Source organism: Streptopelia decaocto, assembly GCF_964273445.1.
Source record: "Streptopelia decaocto genome assembly, chromosome: 17".
Taxonomy (NCBI): domain Eukaryota; kingdom Metazoa; phylum Chordata; class Aves; order Columbiformes; family Columbidae; genus Streptopelia; species Streptopelia decaocto.
Window position 1 is genome coordinate 6622395 of NC_138672.1, and position 20642 is coordinate 6643036.

The 20642-nt window shown below is 46.5% G+C and overlaps 1 protein-coding gene across 1 annotated transcript; it reads left to right on the forward strand.

The window, feature by feature from the left end:
• The first annotated feature begins 1525 nt into the window (after positions 1 to 1525).
• On the forward strand, positions 1526 to 20502 carry CIZ1 (CDKN1A interacting zinc finger protein 1). The gene is made up of 15 exons (XM_082068009.1): positions 1526 to 1833; positions 3730 to 3845; positions 6315 to 6478; positions 7502 to 7637; positions 8541 to 8601; positions 11447 to 11526; positions 11904 to 11983; positions 13036 to 13218; positions 13566 to 13696; positions 14109 to 14193; positions 14577 to 14690; positions 15020 to 15199; positions 15856 to 15925; positions 16994 to 17115; positions 19774 to 20502. Exons 1-15 carry the CDS (start codon positions 1739 to 1741, stop codon positions 20362 to 20364), a joined length of 2208 nt encoding a protein of 735 aa, XP_081924135.1. The 5' UTR covers positions 1526 to 1738; the 3' UTR covers positions 20365 to 20502.
• The last annotated feature ends 140 nt before the right edge of the window (positions 20503 to 20642 follow it).

Below are 20642 nucleotides of genomic sequence, written 5' to 3' on the forward strand. Positions count from 1 at the left end.
CTGTAGACTTAGTTACTCATGTATCTCATTAACATGGTGCTTTGTAGCTTTCCAAATGTTACATACAAAGAACACTTGACAGAACTTTAGTTGTAGCATTGAGAACAGAATACATCGATTTCAGATTTACATTTACTTATACAACCTGAATTGTGTCTTTTTCATCTCTGGCTAAGATACAGACTAGCTAAGACATTTGTAGGATCATAAGATTAACCCTCTTGTCCACCACTGCAAACTACCCAGGCTGGTAGCAGCTGTAATACGAGAGGATCAATTATGCAAAATTATTTGAAAAAGACTCCATATATATTTTCTGCTCCATGTATGTATTCCCTGGCATGATACTTTAACTTTCATGCTTAACAGGGGAGTGTTTTCTCCGTGTGCAGACAGCTGTGACGGGATAAAGGACTCTGGGCATTAACATGGCCAGTCATTGATTGATATGGATGGTCATCTCCAAATTGACTGTTGTAAAATCAGGATGGTATAAAAAGGCCCCAAAGAAAAATCAACGTATGCTGCTGCATTGGAAATTATTAATGCTAACTGTTTATCACCAGCAACTGTGTTCAGCTCACAACACTTGCAGCTAAAAATCAATTCCGAGGCCTTTAATGAATCAAGTAGTCTTTATTGGCGTGAATAATAATACTATAAAGTAAATTATTTCAGGATGGATTCTCTGGAATGGCAACAAGCAGAAATGCATCTTTATCCTTGCTAGGTGTAGTATAAGGCGACATGACAGTCACAGTATTTTTTCATATGGAGGCCATGTGTGCTGAACACCCTTAAAATTAATTCACTTACTGAAAACAGGTGCTGCAGCAAAGATTTTGCTGCAAACTCACAGGGGAAAAAAAGGCACAGGGGGTGAGGGAAGAGGATGGACCTGCTAGAAAAGTCATCTCAGTCTACAGCACAGAGTGATATTGCAGAAGTCCATTTGTTTTCTTCCAGGTTCTCATGGCAGGCTTGTCGAGATGAGACCACAGCGGATAGGCAGAGGCTCTTGGGTTTTTTCCACCTCGGTGAGATGGATACCAAAGGTTGCCCTGGACTATTTAATAACAAAAAAACCCAAACAGACAAAAAACCAAAGAGCAGAGAACCCACGCTGCTGGATGCCATCTGCTCCCCCTCCCCAGCCGTTTATTCCATTCCCCCTGCACAGATGGTGTCCATCCCCTCTCAGCCCTCTCCAGGGACAGGGGACCCCACTGTGCGGGGGATGAGAAACGGAGGTGCTGCGAGCTGGGCCGGCCTGAGCGGAGGCTCCGGGGGTGATCCCTGCCGGAGGAGCTGCCTCCCGCCCGGGCTCGGCCGGGGAGCGCGGCCGGGCGGGTGGTTATTGTCCCCGGCGGGAAGATGGAGGCGGCAGGCGGGCAGCGCTGAGCGCCGCGGGCTGCGCCGTGAGTGCCGGCGGGGCGGGGAAGGGGCCGCGGCTCGGGCCGGAGCGGGGCGGGCTGCGGGCTCCGCTGGCAGCGGAGGGTGGGAGCGGGTTTTGGGAGGTGGGGTTTGGAAACCTCCTCCACAAGCTGCTGCTTGCGATGACCCCGGGGGGAAGGAGGAGGCGGCGGCAGGGGGGGATCGGCTCAGTGAATGAATGGGCGGCAGCGGCGGCTCCCGAGCTCCATGGCTGCGGGGCTGAGACGCGCCAGCCCCGCAACCGGTGCCTCCCTCGCCCTCCCGTGTTTTGTCTCAGGCTCGCCCCGCTCGGGGCTCCCCAGACATGTTCAACCAGCAGCAGTTCCAGCAGCAGCTGCTGCAGCTCCAGCACCTCCTCCAGCAGCAGCACCACCACCCCCCGGCGCAGCAAGGAGGCCGGTAAGCGCCGCTACGCGAGGCCGGGGATCTCGGGCCTGTCCCCGGGGACCCGCTTTCCTCCGCCTCCCTCCTCGCCCCGCGAAAGCCGTAGCTGCGGGTCTGCCCTCCCCGGCTGGGGAAAGCGATAAACGGAGCGGGGGGCTCCGTGGGGGGAGCTGGAGGCCTTGAGGGGCGGTGGGGGTGCCCGGCGGGGCCGGGGGGCTGTGGGGCGGCGGCCGGTGCGGGGCGGCGCCCCCGCTGTGGGGAGGCAGGGCGGGCGGGTCGCGGCTGTGGCCGGTGGGTTCTCCCTCCAGCACCGAGGAGATCCCGCCGAGGAGTCCCCGGGGTGACCCCGGGCTGGGGGGATGCCCGGAGCACGGCGGCTGAGGAGCGGAGTCGGGGAAAACGCCTTCTCCCGTAGAAATGCTCACACGCTCCTCACTGAGCGTCCCTAAATAGAGACGCACACTTTGTTTTATTGTTGAAGTTCACTTTCGTATTTATTTTTTCTCTCTCCGGCTGGGTCTCCTGGCCTGGGTGAGGTTATTGAACTTATTTCTGCAGTGGCGCTGAGGGTGTGACTGAGCACTGTGGGGAGAGGGGGATGGAGGAAATAACGTTTTGTGTGTTAAAAGACAAATGGCATCTGCAAGGAATAAAAAGACAAATAAACGGGGTTTTCCTAAAAAATGCAAGAGGTGAGACAACGGTCTTAGGTAGGAGCAGTTGCGCCTGATGATCTGAGATTTGTAGAACTAACACCAATACTCTGAAATTACGCATTTATTTGCAGTTACTGTTATCTTTAAAGGCTGCTCACAAATTCAAAGCAATGGGATGTGCATTTAAGAATAAAGTTAATTTGTTATTTAATAAATTATAATAATTACTTTAGCCTTATAAGGCATATGTCTCTGGGGTAAATATGGGAATCTTTCTGTTGTACTAGAAATAAGAACCTCTGAATCTTTTAACCATTATTATATGGCTTATACTATAAACAAAGCTGCCCTTAAAATGCCAGTGTGGGGCTGACTGCGAGATAGCATGGATGCATCTGCCACTTTTAAAAGTATGATTTTTCTGGTATAAATATCGCAGCTCTGAGACTGGAACAATCTAGAGCATCAAATGCGAAGATGAGCTGATGTACATGGTGTTAAAGAGGGTTGTTTTTTTGTGGGTTTTGTTGTTGTCAGCGTGGATATTTTGATCCATGTTTGTACCTCTTTACAGCCCTGACAGATACAGCTGTGTCAGCAGTCGTGCTGAGAGGTGGGCCTGACCTTGCGATCGCCTCAAGAAGCGCCTGCCAGTTTCTTCAGACTTTCCTCTCATGTTTGCTCCACCCTCCTTAGGACTGGAGAGTCCTTCTCCGCTCGCTTCTTCCTCCTCTTTTAAATACGAAGGCTGTGCTTTATTTTCCCATCTGGTTCTTGCAGTTAGGGGGCACCACTTACAGCTATGGCCTGTCTGGCTCTGTGTGGGAGGCATCGATTTTTGAAAAATGTGCTTTAAGCTACTGAGAAAACTCCCTGTTTTTTAGAACTTCTTTTTTGTTGTCGTGTTAAATGTAGCTGCTGATCTAGATAGCCCATTCGTGCTGACGAGTGCTCCATAATTCGGTAGAACTGCAGTCAGCTCTTGGGCTTTTTTTATGCTGCTTGACAGGCTTCATGTGGGTTTGGTGCTAAGGAGTTCTCTCTGACCTCAAATTCCTTGATAGACAATCTGTCAGCTTTGGAAATTCCAGGAGAGTTGAAGAAAGAGGATACAGTGCTGGTGTATGGTGTCTTTTCGTGCATGTATATCAGCATTTCAGCTGTTCTTTGCTCCTCTGTTTTATACTTGTTAGATACCAGGAATGGAAGGCTACAGTTTTTATTGGGTTCTTATGATTAATGCCTTCTTTTCCAGGGGTTTGCCACCACCGCAACAGCAACAGATGCTGAGCTTACGGGCAACAAATCAACCAGCGCTGCTCAATGCCAATCCTATGCTTCAGCGGGCCTTACTCATGCAGCAGATGCAAGGTACTGTCGTTATGGGAGACGCTTCGTTATTGGAGTTATTTAATCATCCTTCATGGACTGAAACCATAGTACAGCTATTTGTTGCTGAACCATTTGAGTCCTTGTATTTGGCAGTACCGTTTGTCTCCCCTTTTTTTTTTTCTCTTCAAATTTGTCCATCATTCACATCACAGAGGTTCTTTAGTTGTTGAAAATCCCATGTGCCCAACTGGGAATAGCACTAGAAGGTATCAGCTTAGGTACTGAATGTGAGCCTTCCCTCTTAGAATTGGCAGAGAGAGTGTTTTTCCATCAATATATTTAGATAAAATACTTAGGTTTTATTATTTGTTTATCTCTCTTGGTTGGAAGGTTAAAGCCATTTATTTCCTTGTTTGTTAAATATAGATTACCCTTGTTTGCCAAATACAGATTACCCTTGTTTGCTGTAGACACTTGTCTTTGTCCAAACTTAGCATGGTACAAACAAATGAAGTGTATTGTGGGGGAAAATGGTTCAGGTTTCAATTCTCTTGTGAAATTTTGATTCCCTGAAATGACTGTAATTCGTGTGGTGGATAATGTCACTGTTCTTCTATCACTGTGTTTCCAGAAGAAGACTTTTTAATGCCAGATGTGATGTTTTAAAAAGAATTTATGAAGCTGCCTTAATAGCATTGCAAACATAAAGGTATTTAGGAATAAAGCTGTTTTTATTTTTGCTCATGTCTTAACCTGACAGCTCTTTTCAACACAGAAAATCAGTACCTGGGATAGTTTTGAAGTGCCTAGTTTAGATTAATGCCTGCAATTTTTATCTTGCCTGTGAATCATGCCCAGATGTGCAGACAATAGATTTATTCTGCATGTCGTTAACTCTCCTTTTGTTCTCTCTTGCCCATTTAAGAGAGGGCTCTCTAGTGACTCCAGTGGCTCTCTACAGATCTCTCTCTCAGGTTGTAGGGAAACTGGCAGTGAAAAAAGACAAGCCACACTCTGCAGATTAGTGTGTATATTTGTGTCAGGAAAAGTCTGGCTCCACTCTAGTCAGGCATACTCCTTTCAGATACGTTTGATGTTTGCTAGGCTGACCTTTTCCCTCAAGCAAAAATCTCTATTGAGACGTTGAATTTAAATAGTATGGCAAAGGACCTGGGGCAAATTAAATAGGAGAGCAGGGTAAGGTATGTTAATGAACACTCTAAGTGCATTTTGTTTTACCAGTGTTTCTTTTCACCTCTGTGTGCTAAGTTGAGTTGTGACTTCTCTGTCAATAATGTACCTCACCTGGCCACAGGGAACGTTGCAGTGTCCTGTGTGGCCTTTTTCAGGGATGTGAATTTTTTGGTCATTGGGGTTTGGGTTACATGTAAAAATACCTGACGCTGTAGTGTTTCTGTACCTGGGCAACATCAGCATCAATAATTCATTGACTGTACACGGCTTCAGCAGTGGGAATAGGAAAAAATAAATACTTCAAGTTGAAATAGAAGTGTGGTTCTTTAAAGGTATTAAACCAAGAGCAGGAGATGATTTCTTGCTGTATAGATTTATTTTTTTTAATATAGCTGTATCTTTTTACAGCAAGAGATTATTTGTGGTAGGTAATAAGAGATGAGGTTACTTTTGAAGACAGACGTAGGGCAGTACCTCCTATTGTCTTGCAGGCTTTAAACAGTGTAACTTTTTTCAGATTTTGGGTGCCTGTCTCCAAACTTCTCTGCCCTGGCAGCTTCTAAGAAGCCAGAGTGTGCACTAATTCAAGTGAGAAATAAAAGAATCATGATATAGGTCCAGGTTCCCAGAATGGTGAACGGCTTCTGAGGGTATAGCTGAGGGATCTGAGCACTTCGATCCCCTCAGTCATGACATGGGGATAGCGAGGACTGCTGAAATTGTCGAGACTTAGTCGATAGTCTGCGGATGCTGAAAAGAACCGTTCAGAAATCAGAGCATTATAATTGGAAATGGCAGAGGCTCAAGTGTCGGAGTTTAGGTTGACATGTTGAGGTTGCGTGACAACCAGGTGGTAGGGAGGACTGGGGAATCTCTTGTTTGAAAAGTCCAGTGTTGTTCTAAATGAAATGCTGCTGCTGGCCTGTATTAAACAACATCCATTCTATGGTGTGAGCCACCAGCTGCACAAATGTGGGATGAATTTTCCTTTTTTACAGACAATTTCTGCAAAATGAGACCTTGTTTGTTGCAAACACAAGCGCTAGTGTGCTCAGATCAAATAATTGCTCTAATGATCTTAGCCCACAGTGACAATCATAATTAAATAGCCTGATACATAGTAATGGTTGCTAGCACATCAAATTGTTTTGGGGGAGCTGAGGAGGGCAGAGCATAGTGCACTTAGTGCACAGCCAAGTGCGGGGTCTTGCATGCTGGAACCCTTCCCCTCTGCACCTGCTGCTCGTACAGCTGGAAGATTTCTCTCTCCTTTGCGCGCTGCAGGGTGCTGATATGCTGTGTTTGCATTTATAGGAAACCTGCGTGGATTTAACATGACAGCGCCAGCACTGCAGCAGTTTTTCCCTCAGGCTACAAGACATTCCCTCCTGGGGCCACCACCTGTTGGGGTCTCATTGAAGCCTCGGCTGGGCTTCCCCAACCTTCCCTTCCAGCGGCAGAACCGGACCTTCCGCAAGGTGCGTTTGTAGTTTCCAGCTGTTGGAGAGTTTTGTGCTCAGTTTGCACTTGCAGCCGTTGACTGAATTGTAGGTGGAGAACAAAAGAGAAAGGAGAGCGTCTTACAATGAAAACTGTATTTTGCACCATGCTGCTGACATAGACACAAATAAATCCATTCCTAAGCTTCTTGTCGTCCATATTTACGTTTATGATACAAAGGTTTCTTGTCACTTTGTCCCCAAGAGCGAGAATTCCTCAGAGCAGAACTGTTGAAACCTCAGATATAAAAGGAGCCTTTAGAAGTACCAGCTTCAAAGTAATTACAACAGAAGAAATCCTGGCTCAGTGCTTTGCTCTTCACAGAGCCTGGAGTTCTGTCCCATTAGCCTTCCAGAGCAGTTTTTTGTTCCCAACAGAACAGATCACTCTGCCTCTTTGGGATGTTTTCTCTTTTTGAGATCAGGATCATACTTGTTCTTGTGGATTTTGTAAAACCAACATTATCTCTTTTTTTGTAAAAACGTTTCTCACTTCCCACCATTAAGAGCTCTTTTGTATCCTGGAAATGGTGGTTGAATGAATTGACCGGTACTTCCCTTCTCTTAGATTAGCTTTTGCACATTTGGTCCCATTCTGTCAAAAAGATGCGCTGGATAAGGTAGACCTCCCCTCTCGGACTGTCCTCTCCCCAGAGTCAGAAGGAAGGAGGATTATCTGGGTCTGTTCTTTTTCCTGCCCATGCACCCCTTGCCATAGTCCCTCTGGAGTGATCGTGCTCTCTGCAAGCAGCACGGTCTCCTACAGCTGCTACTTAAAGCACTGGAGAAATGTCTTATGCCGCCTGTGGAATTCAAGCACGTTGCTCTGTTTAACCACGTCAACTTGTCTGAAGCAAGACAATCCATTGGAAACCATCTATTCCTTTCCATTAGCGCGTGCTGGAATTCCCGTTCCTGCCCCACAGTAAAAGTCTGGTATTTGTGGGCGTTTTGGGTGTGAGGAAGGAGCGAGGGCTGGCGGTGACTCTGTCCCCATTGCAGGACTTCCAGAGGGGCCCTGACAGGAAGCGGGAACTGGATCCTGGTTCTTCATCTCAGACACAGGGTGATGAGAGAATGGAAATCCCAGAGGTGGTGCGAGCAGGGTCAGAGCAGAACAACTCCTCACCATGGACAGGTAAGGAGGAGCCTGTAGTGAAACAAATGTTTCTAGACATGATAAACTTCTCTTTGCTATTCCTGCAGCAACGACTGGCAGTGGCTTTAGTCTTAATCAGCTGCATTTCTCTTTAGCTGTAAATGCTTAAACTGCCTATGACAGCCCTCTGCTTCCTATGTCATTTTTTCATGGATATTTTTTGTTTTTATAAGCTAGCTCCGTATCTCTTGCATGGGAGCCTCTCAGAAGTCACTTTGACAGTGAGCCCTGTTTAAGATGGGGGTGAAAAAAACTGTTTGAAGTGAAAGCTTCCACATTGCCTTACCCGTGCTGAATTCAGCATCTCATGGAGTCAAATACATGAAGCAGCAGCAGTTGCAATCAACATGCTAAGGAAAAGATGAGTTGAAAGAGTACCTGAACTCCAGTTGTCAGAACAGGAACTGCTGGCACTGAATCTCTTCTGGTCTCAGATACAATACAGATGTGGGACTGTTATTTGTGACTGAAGAGTGCCTAGTCTGAAAATGCGGGCACGGGATGAGGTTGTGACTGGTATATATGCAGCACGGAAAATTATGTGATGAAATGGTTGCTGTCAGGTAGATACACCACCTCGGCTCGTATTAATGTTCCTCTGGTCTGGGCTCTCGTCATGTAGGCACAGGACTGAGACCCATTTAGTAGACATAAACGTAGATTTATTTCTGGATGATGCCTCATATAACGACGTGTAATAAAACTCCAGTCTCCTAGATCATTATCTAACCTTGTCACCACCATTCTCAAATTCAGAATAAGCGAGTGTTCAGTTTTACTTGCTCTAACAGAGTGTTACTGGCGTTGGCCATTCAGTTAGGGAACATGCTCAAGGTGGCATGGTCTGCTTTGCTAAGGAGATCTCCTTCTGTGTTCCTGCAGAGCCAAGAACTCCAACAGAATCTGGGTTGAACACTGAGCCTGCAGCAAAAAGACTGAGGAGGTATTTATTGAATGGGGTGTTGAAATAGTTACTGGGTTTAGATTTATTGTCTAATTTTATTTTCTAATAATTAGGGCTGTACTGTACTGACAGCTAGCATGTAGGAGGCGTTTCAGATGCTTGTGGACAATTCAGCAAATCTCATGGTGTTTGAGATCCAAGGTGCTGTAGGGTCTCTGCTGTGGGTGATCTGACTGTGGGAATGAAATATGAGAGATGCAGCTCACGCAAACGTGCAACAAAGTGGAGGATGCTTGTGTGTTCTCCTGCCAGGATTCTTGTAAGAAGCAGAGTAGTTCTTTTCCATTCTGATAGATTTCTCTGATTTTCTTCCCTAAATGTCAAAAAGGGAAATGAGCAGCCACTTATCAGCAGAGAAGAAACACCTTTGGAATATTTTAGGTTACAGTAGGTGTAGGAGAGGGTAGTTTATTTTGAGGAATGAGAAAGAGAATCAATACTCTCCAGTATCCAAGCCTGTAGCCATGAGTGTCAAGTCCTGTATCCCTTCTACAAAGGCTGTTTTGCCAGTACCCCAGTCTGTTGGGTAAAAATAGCCGAAGGCAATCCTATTATCGCAAGGGATGCGCAGCGCGCAGGCACGCTGGCCATGGCTGGGCCCTCTCGGCGTTCCCTGGGTGCAGGCGGGCATGGAGGAGGCTGCGTTGCCATCTGCTGGGAAGGCACATCACCGAGCTCCGGGTGCCGTCTGTACCTTCCCCAGAACTGTCGCTGTTAGCTGGTGCGGAGGGAGAAGAGGAGGGAGCGAATACGGATTTCTGGAGGCATTGATTTGAGAATTCTCCAACATATGTTAATGACTATGAGTCAGGACTCCTGGGTCCTCTTATCTTTCCTGTTAACAATTCACTGCGTGGTTTTGGACATGTTTCCTCACCTCTCTGTTTCCCATCTGTAGATCAGAGATGAATGGCGAGCTTTAGGGAGAATATTCCAGGATTACCTTGACGTTCAGATATTACCCTGATCGTGTAAAACATTAAAAAGTGATAAATATTATGTGAGCAGGAACCGTCATGAATTATGGACTCTGATTAGCAGGAAAGTAAATAAATTCAATTAAACTTTAATTATTAAAGCATCATTATTAAGCTTTAATTATTAAAGCTAAGTCAAATGCATTTGAGTGTATGCTTTGTTAATCTGTTTGCCAAAGCTAATTTAATTTTAATTACATTAATATTTAGTAGGGTATTAATCAAAGTCCTGTTACATACACTGAAAAAAGAATCAAGTCTTAGGAATGACAGATCTCACTGCAGCAAGTCCGCTACTAGGAAAATGCTTTCCTAAGCAGTAGTTGGGGACTGCCAGATTTGATGCATATATTATGGCTGGTATTTACTTAGAACAGATCATTCCTTAGCATTTTTCCAAGTGTTTCTGTTTACTTCCAATGAACAGATGATGAATCTCTGAAAAAAAACCAGTTCACTGTTCTCATATTACCCTCCGCAGATGAGAAGGGCATTCCCCCCATCCGTACTAAAAACTTCTGTTTCGTGTTTCACGTTCCATTTCCCTTTGGCCAGAAATACCAGCCTCCTTCTTCACTTCAGGTTTTTCCCACTTCTGCCTTTTCTCCTATGTACCATCTGTATGCCTGGAACAACATCCTCATTCCAGTGCAGAAAGTACTCATCATCTTCAAACCCTCCTCGAACACCCACTTCTTCCAGCATGGCCTGACAAGTATCCATATGAACCATTTTCTCCTTAGATCATGTTCATGGTGGCTTTTGTCCCTCAGACTTGCAGCTTAGACTGCACACCCTTGCCCCGGAGTGCTGTCACCATCTGTGCGTGGTACAGTGTTGAGCCTGCTGGCACCACTTGACAAATAATAGGAATGCCAGCCACTCTTGTTTTCTTCTTGTTTGCACTGCCCAAACCCTGCTGCATATTTATAGCCGTGTAACCCAGTTACATTATCACTTATCAATCTGATAAATTATGCGGTGCCTGTGTGCTTGGATCCCTGGATGCAGTACCTGCACTGTCTGCGTTTTTGCTTGTGTGGAATGTGCTGCTCCCTGTTGGCAGAAGGACACCAGCGGGTGGGATATCGAGCTGGCTCGAGAGAGATGTTCAAGCCATGGTGGAAAGCGTTAGCCCTGATGGAAAAATGGGGCATGGAGAAAGATATTGCAAAGTACACTTTGTGCCCTCTACAAGTCAACTGTTTGTTCTCAGCAGGCCCCTCAGGATCTTTTTTTCTCCGTAGCAGATCAGCAGTACCAAGTAAAACAAAGCAAAGTCCTTTTGATTTGCGTCTCGTACAGCTCCGCTGCCCCCACGAGCAGAACTGTAGGGATTCTGGAACGAAACACGACTGATAGAGTAGAGCAGGCGGTTATGATGAAGTAAGAAACCATTGAGAACCTGTTCAGTTCTGACAGGTCTCTGGGTGCTCCCTCATGCACAGGGCAGCCTGGAGTACTGTCCAGGTATTGCAGTTTCTCTGCAGGTCACCAAATAAGACAGGAATGAGTTCTCAAAGCTCTTATTAAGAATATTTCCTGTATGAGCTTATTTCACTGCAGGCCTCTTGCAGGCGAGAGCAGTGATCCAAAAAATCAGTTGTAACCTTCTTATCCAGATTATTTGGCTGCTGTTCTTGATTCTGCTCTAGAATGTCCACTCTTCATTGTTTTTATTTATTTCTGCTGAATCCTTGCCTGAAATACCACTTCCAGTAGTTTATTGGTTTAGGGGTCTAGTGGAGAGCATGGTAGCTTAGACCTCAGCCTGTGCCTTGGTGTGTCTGCTGAATCTCTTTGTCTGTAACATGTCAAATAAGGTTATTTTCTTGATATCCTTGAAGTGTGGCTGAGGAGTCTGCATTAGAGGATGCAACAGAGAGGAAGGAAGCAAGAGAGTCAAGCGCCCATGTCCGAGCTGATGGTGAGTTGCTGGGCACCATGATTTGCACTTTCACAGAACTCCTTGCTGGAACTGCACCTGTACATCAGCATCTGTAGATCGCATGATTCTCTTCATAAAATGTCCTCCCTCCAGTCATCCAGGATGGGCAAAGGAGAAAAATCCAGGAACCAAATCCAAACATAGTCCCCTAAAAGCTGTTGCTGTTGCCTACCAAATGCAAATGATGGGAAGAGTTTCCCTCTTTAATAAGAATTTTTTTGGAGAAAGGTTTGTGAGCTGGGCTTATGGCCAAGAGCACTGTGAGGAAAGCTCCCTGACTTCATTCACCTGCTGCTTTGTTTTTTCCGTCATCGCTATTTTGGTCTAAGGCAGCTAAAAGGACTCTCTCTTCTTAGGTACAGACAATGCAAAGGAGTACACAGTTGAAGATCTCTCTAAAGAGAGGAAATTCTCTGAGGAACCAAAGGCTCCTGAGGTAAGTAGACACCACTCTGAGCAGGCTGGGGTGGTGCAGAACGTACAACCTCCCTCTCCATCCCAGAGAAACCCGTTGCCAGTGGGAACCAGATGGCACCCACGTCTGGAACTCTTGTCTCCTGCTGTAAGCTGTTGTCCCTGGCAATAAGGCATAATATGTCTGCAATTAGTGCGCAGTCTGCTCTGACTTGCTGCTTTTGTACCTCTGCTAGTCTGTACCTTACCTACTGCTGGATGCTGGGGTTCTTTAGCATTTCACTATTCATCTGGAAAGATGGAAAGTTGAAGTGAAAGAGCAACTGAAAAATACATGTATTGAGGGCCATAGCTAAATACATCCTTTATGTTGCTGAACAGCAGATGTAAAAAAATTTGGATGATGTTAGTAAAGATGTAGCCGCTCTGGCATTTGCCATCACAGCAGGTATGAGCAGATAGTGGGAGTCTGTGCTTTTGAAAGGCAGCTTGCAAAAATGAGACATAGGTAAAGCCAGCAACCTGAGAGTCTTTTGCGTGAAATACCTTGCCAGCATGCTTGATGTTAAACCAGGAACTTATGCTGTGTAAATCTGTAAGCAGACAAAGATTTATTTAACCCATGGTGTGAGTAACACTTAATAGTCTTCCATAATTGGAGACATCTGTTGATGTGATCACATGTATCATCCTGCCCTTTTTTGGGTTCCTTACTCCATCAGGTGTGGTGCTGAGTTGCTTTTAGTTCTGCAGTGCAGAAACGTGAGCCGAATGTGTCCCTTACCAGCACATTGTTTGTTGCTCCAGTCTCCAGAGACCAAATCATACGGTGTCTACAGAGGCTGTAGAAACAACCGTCTGCGCTAATAGGCCTGATACTATCACACAGGGGTCACTGATTTAGCAGCATTGTGAGAAGGAGTGTCTATGAGAGTCTTTCTGGTCAGCCTCTTGTGAATTCAAGCTTAAATGTGTTTTCTTAAGGGGTAGAGAGCTTAAGTCGCATACAAATAGCAGGTGCAATTTTTAGTGTCTTCTACTGAGACTGGACTTAATCTTGACTCCTTTTGGCAGGTGTTGAGCTCTGGAGGTTCCCTGAAAGTGACTATCCAGCAGAGCAGCGAGAGCAGAGCTATCAGTACAACAGCTCTGAAACCAGGGCACTGGACCTGCGAGGTGGGCGCAGCTGATCCCGGCCCTGAATCCGTCCTTAAATTCTACTGTTACATCTGCAAGACCAACTGCTGCAGTCAGCAGGTAAAAAATCACAGGTCTGACTGGGCTATGGGTGGTTGAGAGAAGTGAATTAGATGGCCAGGTGCCATGGGGAGGTGCAGCAGGAGACTTGTTAGCAAGGGCTCATGCTTTGGGAACAAGGAACATAAAAAATGATGACAAGCTGGCAGATAAACCTCTCCTGAGGAGCTGGCAAGCAACCTGCAAGAGAGAGAATGTGGGTGGATCTACAGGCAGCCATGCTCTTAAGCTTTTATACCATTTCATTGTTAAACAGCAGTCAAGAGAACAGAAAGCAAAGCTCATACCTATTATTTTCTGTATTTTGAATGCATTTAAATTGATTTTTCTCCCAACTTCTCTCTCAGAATTTCCAGTCCCACATGGCTGGAATTCAGCACCAGCAGCGACTTGGGGAGATTCAGCACATGAGCAACGTTTGTTTTGTTTCACTGCTGCCCATGGTGAAGGAGCAGAATGTGCTGGCAGAGAAAGATGGGTAAGTGTTGGTCCACACTAGAAAACACAATCTGAATGTGGACCTACACGGGTTCTAGAATTCTTCACTGCACCAGGATGTACCCCCGTGTTCTGGGTAAGGTACAAAATCCCTCTTGTTTCAGGGCCCTTAATCTCCTTCAGGCAACTTTCTTCCTGCTGAAGTGCTGACTTTGACCTGCTGTGTAGTTTTTAATACACTAGATGAAGTTGGAAACTTGTTTTAACTGGTACTTTTCTGTCAGTATGAGCTAAAGCAACCTATATAAATGTCTGGGAGGGGAGAAGATAAATCTAAGCCTGTAAAGATAGGAATGCTGGGGAAAACAATGCCAAGAACAGATTGCAAGCTGCAGTATTCCTTGGAGAATGCAAAAATGTGTGACTTACAGATATATCTGTTCTCACTTCAGAGAAACCCAGCAGCGATGGTGTAACACTTGTCAGATACACTTCACAGGGGATCTAATCAAACATCGCAGGACCCCAGAACACAAGGTAACAGCCACAGCGTGGATTTCCTCTTTGCACTGACCTCTTGGGGGGCTGAGTGGAAGTGTGTAGCATTTCCTGCTCCCCAAGCACTAAAGTGATTGGAGAGATGCACATAAAGTTCTGCCAGTAACATCCTTGCTCTATGGCTACTGCCTTGCTACCTCCTGCCTCTGAATGCTGGCATTGTTAGAACTTGTTTTGCTCTGTATGTTTTCCATCTTTTTGGCAGATAAGAGCTGGAGAGTGCTTTCTGCTGAAAATATTACTTTCTTTGTGGTTCTCCCTGTTTTACATGCAGGGCTATAACTTTGTTTCACTCCAAATTTATCTCCATTCCTCCAAAGTGGTGCTTCTAGTGACTTACTGCGTTGTCACTCTTCCCTTAGCTGGCCAAACGCTCGCTTCGTCCTTTCTGCACTGTCTGCAGCCGCCACTTCAAGACCCCTCGCAAGTTTGTGGAGCATATGAAGTCTCCTGAGCACAAACAGAAAGCCAAAGAGGTAACACTGCCTGAGTGGGGAGCTGCACAGGACTGGGGGCAGCTACGCTGTGGAGCAGGTTAACTTTCTGCTTCCCTGACTATTTCAGGGATAAAAAGAAAATGTGCAGTTCTTCCAACTCTGTTTTAATTTTCATCTTTTGCTGGACTTCAGTTGTTAGAGCTTAAAGGAATTGGGTGAATATTAGATGTGTCTGGAAGTGAGATAGCTTTGTGCCTCTCTTGCAGTCCCTTCTGCTCATCAGATGGAGTCTGTTCAGAGTCTGGGGTCTTCCCTGGTTAAATGGAGAGTGCTCAGGTGATCTGACCTTTGTTTTCTGTACCTGACAGGTGAGGCTAGGAGAGAAGGAGGTGGGCAGCCCAGAAGATTCAGAGGAGTTGATCACAGTGGATGCTGTGGGCTGTTTTGAAGATGATGAGGAGGACGAGGAGGAAGAGGAGGGGGGAACTGGTGAGGAGGAAGACCTTGATGTAGCACTGATAGAGAATGAGGATTCTGCTGCCAAGCAGGTATGCCATGCAAAAGGAGAAGAAATGACCTGAGAATCTGCTGTGGGCTCCTGTGACTTAGTCGGTCTTGACTGGTTGAGTTCAGGGTTTCAAGAGTCCATTCAACTTTGCACCCTGCAGCAGGAGGGTGAGGGCTCTGGGGTTTTTCCAGAGCACAGGATGATAGAAAAGAGAATCAGGCACTACCTGTGGGATGCAGGAGAGTGTTTCTGCTGTGCTGTGCAGGTCCTACTGGTGTCTTCAAACATTGCTTTGTTGTTGAGGAGCATAAGCAACATTTTTTCAATAGAGAGAATTTTTAACAAAGCCATTGGCGTAGTCTCTTTGACTAGCCCAGCGGTAGCTTGATCTCATGGCAAACATACGTGTGGAGGTTTATCTTGATAAATATCATTCTCCCAATTGCGAGCAGTTACCAAGAAGGAGGTACATGGCCAAGCTACTTCAGGCTTGGAGTGCAAGGGGTGTTTTTAACCCCTGTAATGAAGTGGCCTCCTGACAGTGGGTTTTATATCTGGCCCTAACCAGATGCTGTGCAACTCCGTCTCTGGTATGTGAATCCTCTGGTTTGCTCTCAAGCTTACCAGAAAAGTGTAAGAGCCCAGGAGGGGAATTGGCGTAGATACAGTAGGCACTAATGTTCTTTTGGTTTCCAGACTGGGCTGAAGGAAGTGTCTTTGGAGGATTACGAAGGAAGCGAGAAGTATTGTCCAGACACAGCCTATGGTAAGCGAGCGGAGTTAAGCACAAAGGCCCACGGAGCCTTCTCTGGCCACGTGCTCTATCTGTATGAGAGGACGGTCTCTCCCTACTGCTGTAATGAGTTCTTGGGCCATAGTGCTCAGCATCTGCATTGGACTGGTGCAGGTCACTGCTGCCTGGAGAAAGAGTCAAACGTTGCTTTATTACTGTGTGATAAAACATAAGGATGTGATTGATGTTTGTCAGCTGCCTTTTGCCTTGAAGAAGAAAGAATGAGAGACAGATACCTTACTAAGGTAGGAGATGGAACAAGTAGTGCAGGAGTACTGAAGAAAGGTAGCAAATGAGGGATGCCATGGAGAGATGGAGCCTGAAAGCACGTTGATTTCCAACAGAAATGCAGCTTGCATAGAGATACTGAGCAGTACTGACAGTATCAAGCTCTCTGCCAGAGCCCAAACTGTGCATGTTTCCTCCGCTTCAGAACCCCCACGCTCTACCTAGCGGTTACTCAGACATGTTGCTGGACTGGTGGGCAGTGTTGCCTCTGGATGGCCGTCTCCGGTCCCCACCCTGTAAGAGATTCTGACTTCAAACCTCTAACGGCCACTCGTTGTGAGGAGGGCAGCTCTGCAGAGGCTGGTTTGTGCCCAAGGAGAGCTCTGTTTACACCAATCTTCCATATCGCTGTAACCTTCCACTATCGTGGCAGATGGAATAATGATTCATGCTGTGAATGTTCTCTGCGTGTTCCTCTTGCGAGCCTGCTGTCTTCTGCTTGGTTTGATCCCATTACATTAGATCACATGTTCTCTGTAGTTTTCCATTGTATTCTTTTTTTCCCTTTTTTTTTCCCCTTAATGCTCTGTGTAGTTTCTTTGCTCTGGCAGCTAGATTTCTCTCTGAATATCAACCACACAGCCATTCCATGGTAAGATGAGATATTCAGCAAGTCATCTTGCAAATCCCTGATTAACAGAAGCAAAGCTTTCCACTTTTCTTTTTCTCCCTCCCCTTCCCTTTTAACATGCTTTCATTATTTGAGTTCCATTCAATGTGATCTGTGATTTCCCTTCCCCTCCCGTTTCGCAGGCCTGGATTTTCTGGTCCCCGTCGCAGGTTACCTCTGCAGGCTGTGTCACAAATTCTACCATAGCGACTCTGCTGCCCGGCTCGCACACTGCAAGTCCCTGATGCATTTTGAGAACTTTCAGGTTAGACCCTTTGGCGATTGCATGGCCTGGCATTTGTTACCCCCGTGCGTCTCTTCAGCGAATCCACCACGTTAGCTGTCTTCAGTTCATTTCCATCATCCTTGGTGTCCATTGTGCCATAGCTTTCTCCTGGTGTGCTCTGTGTTTGTCTCCTATCACCCCTGTAGATCTAAAGCCAGTCCAGTTCTGCTTCCCAGCTACTGCTGCTGTCATCTTGTTGCCCATTTCTGGCTGGAAATCTTCCTCAGAGTGTCTGCTCTGTTTGCTGAACCTGTGGAGTCTGTCCTTCAGTCTAGGCCTCTTCTCAGTTAGACAGATTACAGGTGGGTCAAGATGGGGAAGGAACAAGCGACAGAGGCTGTTCCTTTTAAACAAGGCCGGTACCTCGGCATATCCTCATGCGATACTGCAGGAACAGCCCCCATAGCCAAAATTGCAGGGGCCTGGCAAAATCGGGTATTCACCTTAGAAATCTGGAAACTTAACATTACAGACTCTTTATGTGATGGAAGCCACAAACTGGTGAGAGTCCATTTGGTCCCCAGGGTCAGCCTGCAACAGGAAGTCAGTCTGTCTGTCTGTCTGCTCCCCTTTCCTAGAAACTCCTTAGCACAAAGCTCTGCCGACTGACGCTGCTCCTTTGCTTTACTGGCTCCACCTAAAGAAGCCGTATTGCCCCTTGCTGCTTTTGTATCTAGAAGCTTTTCCTCCTGGGCTGGCCTGGAATCTGCCTCCATCGTTCTGTCCTTGTTGACTTGCCAGGGGGTGAGGGGCCTGGATTAGCACCTTGTGGTGGGTACGCAGGGCTCGCACGGTCTCTGTCCTCTCCGTGCCCGTGCAGGAGAGCAGAATTCCCCGACCCTGGCAAGGATGGAGACTCCCACACCGACTTTGTCCTCCGCCTGCACTCAAAACCTGCTCCAGCAAAAGCTGTTGTGCTTCCCTACCACAGATATATCCAGCTTTTATTACTGTTCTGTTTTTTTTAAAAAAGGCAAAATCATAGTGGTTTTGTGCTAGTCTTCAGACAGGTTAACTATACTATTCCTAGTCAACCATCACCGCCTCTGGAAAGGGGTGGAGAGCTGCAGAAGCCAACGCTTAGAGTGGTGGATTTGGAATGGCAAGTAGCAGGAGAAGACCACAGCTGTTCTTCATGGCTGCTCATCTTCTCCCACTCCTGCAGCAGTCATTTCGGGACTAAAGGAATCGGCCTTGCAGTTTTCCTGGCTTATTTTAGATCAGCTTAGAGTGAAACTGCAGCAGCAGTGTGTTATCTCCATTTTGGCCCACTTACAACTGAAATGGGATCTCTTCAAATGGATGCCAGAGTGACCTGGAGGGACTATACATGACAAGAGTCCAACCTTAAATACCTGCAAGCAGATAACTATTATTCTTGGCTGCATGGGTGCCTTGGCGTTTTCATAGTCTGAACTAAATCATCGCCAGTTTATGGGGTACTGTCCTCAGAGGGTTTCAGAGCAGGGAACTGTCTGCTGGTGAGGCAGTTCACAGCATCACTCTGTGAACAGATTGGTGTGCTTGGACCTGGTTTAGTTCAGGTACAACATTATGACTTGAATGATCCAGTTCCAATGTGTTATGATATTCCGCATATCCCATTATTTGAGGACAGGGGAAGAGCAAGCCTGCAATGATAAACTGGATTACAATGTGAAGCTGCCTGTCTGATGTGCTGTAATTCCACAGCGCAGACTACAGTAGCACTGCTTAAGGCAGTGATACAAGCCAGTGTGCTCAAAATAGTTTCCTTAAACTGTCAGGTCTGATACTTCCCAGTTCAAGGGTCCTTAGCAGAAAGCTGAGAGTTGATTGTGGAGGGAACTGTTGTGGAAAAGAGGGAGCTTTGTTTTATTCCTTTAGTTCATGCTCCGTCTGGGTCTTGAAGACCAGATTCCTGCTGCATGTTAGGCAGCTATACAGAGTTGCTGTTTTTCTGAAATCCAGTCTTGAAAATTGCTAGTAGCCATTTTAATCTCTTTACAGACCTCTACTGGTTCATCATGATGTGCAAGTGAGTAATTTTATTGGTGATATGCTTATCTTTATTCTCTAGAGAACCTCAGTACCTTTTAACAAGAAGATATTCTTGATATCTTAGTGTTCCTGTCAACAGTTTCACTGGCTGCACAGATTGTATCAGCAGAGTGAAAAATTGTAAGCCTTCAACTTAAGTCTTTAGCTGATAAACATTAAATCACATCTCTGTAGCTCAGGGCATTGCGTAGCCTCGTGTATCAGGGTCCATGTCCAGAGTTATGTCCTGGCAGTAGCTGAAGCAAGAGCTGTCACTTGTTACATCTACAGAGTCCTGAGTCTGACTGAGATTGACAGTTGCCAAGCCATGATTGTTGTCTCGGGAGCCACAGGTCTGCCATGCACTCGCTCAGCATTACTGTGAGAGGGACTTCAGTTTTTAATATTGCCACTTTTCCTCGCAGGAGCTGACCCTTCTCTGCCCGAAAGCCTCAGCAGCCAGGCCAGGAGAGCTGTTGAGACAAGTCGTGCCCCTGCAGATTGTAGCTGCCACTCACTGCTGTTTTTGTACAGGTTTTCCTGGACCAGCTGCTACTTGCTGCAGTGACAGGAGCTGAGCTGGGCTCGTCCCTCACGTTGGTTTGTTTGTATTTGCAGAGATACAAGGCAGCGAGGCATCGCGCTGTGGCTCCCTGCCCCGAGGCTCCTTTGCATTCCCAGGGCTCCAGCTCCCAATTGCTGGATGATCCGAAACAGCCTCCTGCTACAGCAGCAGATACCAGGAAGAAGATGAATGATAATTATGGGATAGGCAAGGAGGGCACAGAGCTGTCAGCCCTGCAAGAACAAGCTTTGAGGGCTGCGGAGGGTAAGGGTGAGCTGGCCACCTCTGTAGCAGGGGGCAAAAGCCTCGCCGGTGTGACTGATGATGTAGCCGGAATCATGGTTGTAGAAGAAGAAAATCTACAGGAAGAGAGCAAGTCCACTGCCATTAGTGCCGACTGCCCGCTCGCCGAGGAGAACCGCGCCGCAGGGGGGTTGTTGGGACACGCTGTGTCTGAGGAGGAGGAAGCCAGGCAGAGGGAAGGCGCAGACGACTGCCACGATCCAGAGGACGGAGGGGGTTTGGGACAGAATGAGGCGGCAAACGCGGGCCAGGAGGCAGAGCCTTCGTCCCTGGCCAAAGGTGAGACAGGCAGTCTTACCTCTGCTGGGTGCAGACGCTCTACTAGGCGCAAACCCAGATAGAGTGGCCTTAAAGGGAGAGCCCTTTAAATATATTTGGTGGAAATGTTTATTTTCGGAGTCTTTTAATAGAGCAGAAACCTTCAATTTACTGCTGTTTTTATTTTAAGAATAAAATAAGCCTGGCTTTAGCGTGTCTAATACAGGATGGTGTTGGTTGTTACTTGTACAGTTGGGATATAGTGATTATGTGGAAAGACTGAGACTTGGATTGTTGAACTTGAAAGACGACAGGAATGTGATTTCCACAGGGGACAGTGATCATGAAGCAGGTGGATGCA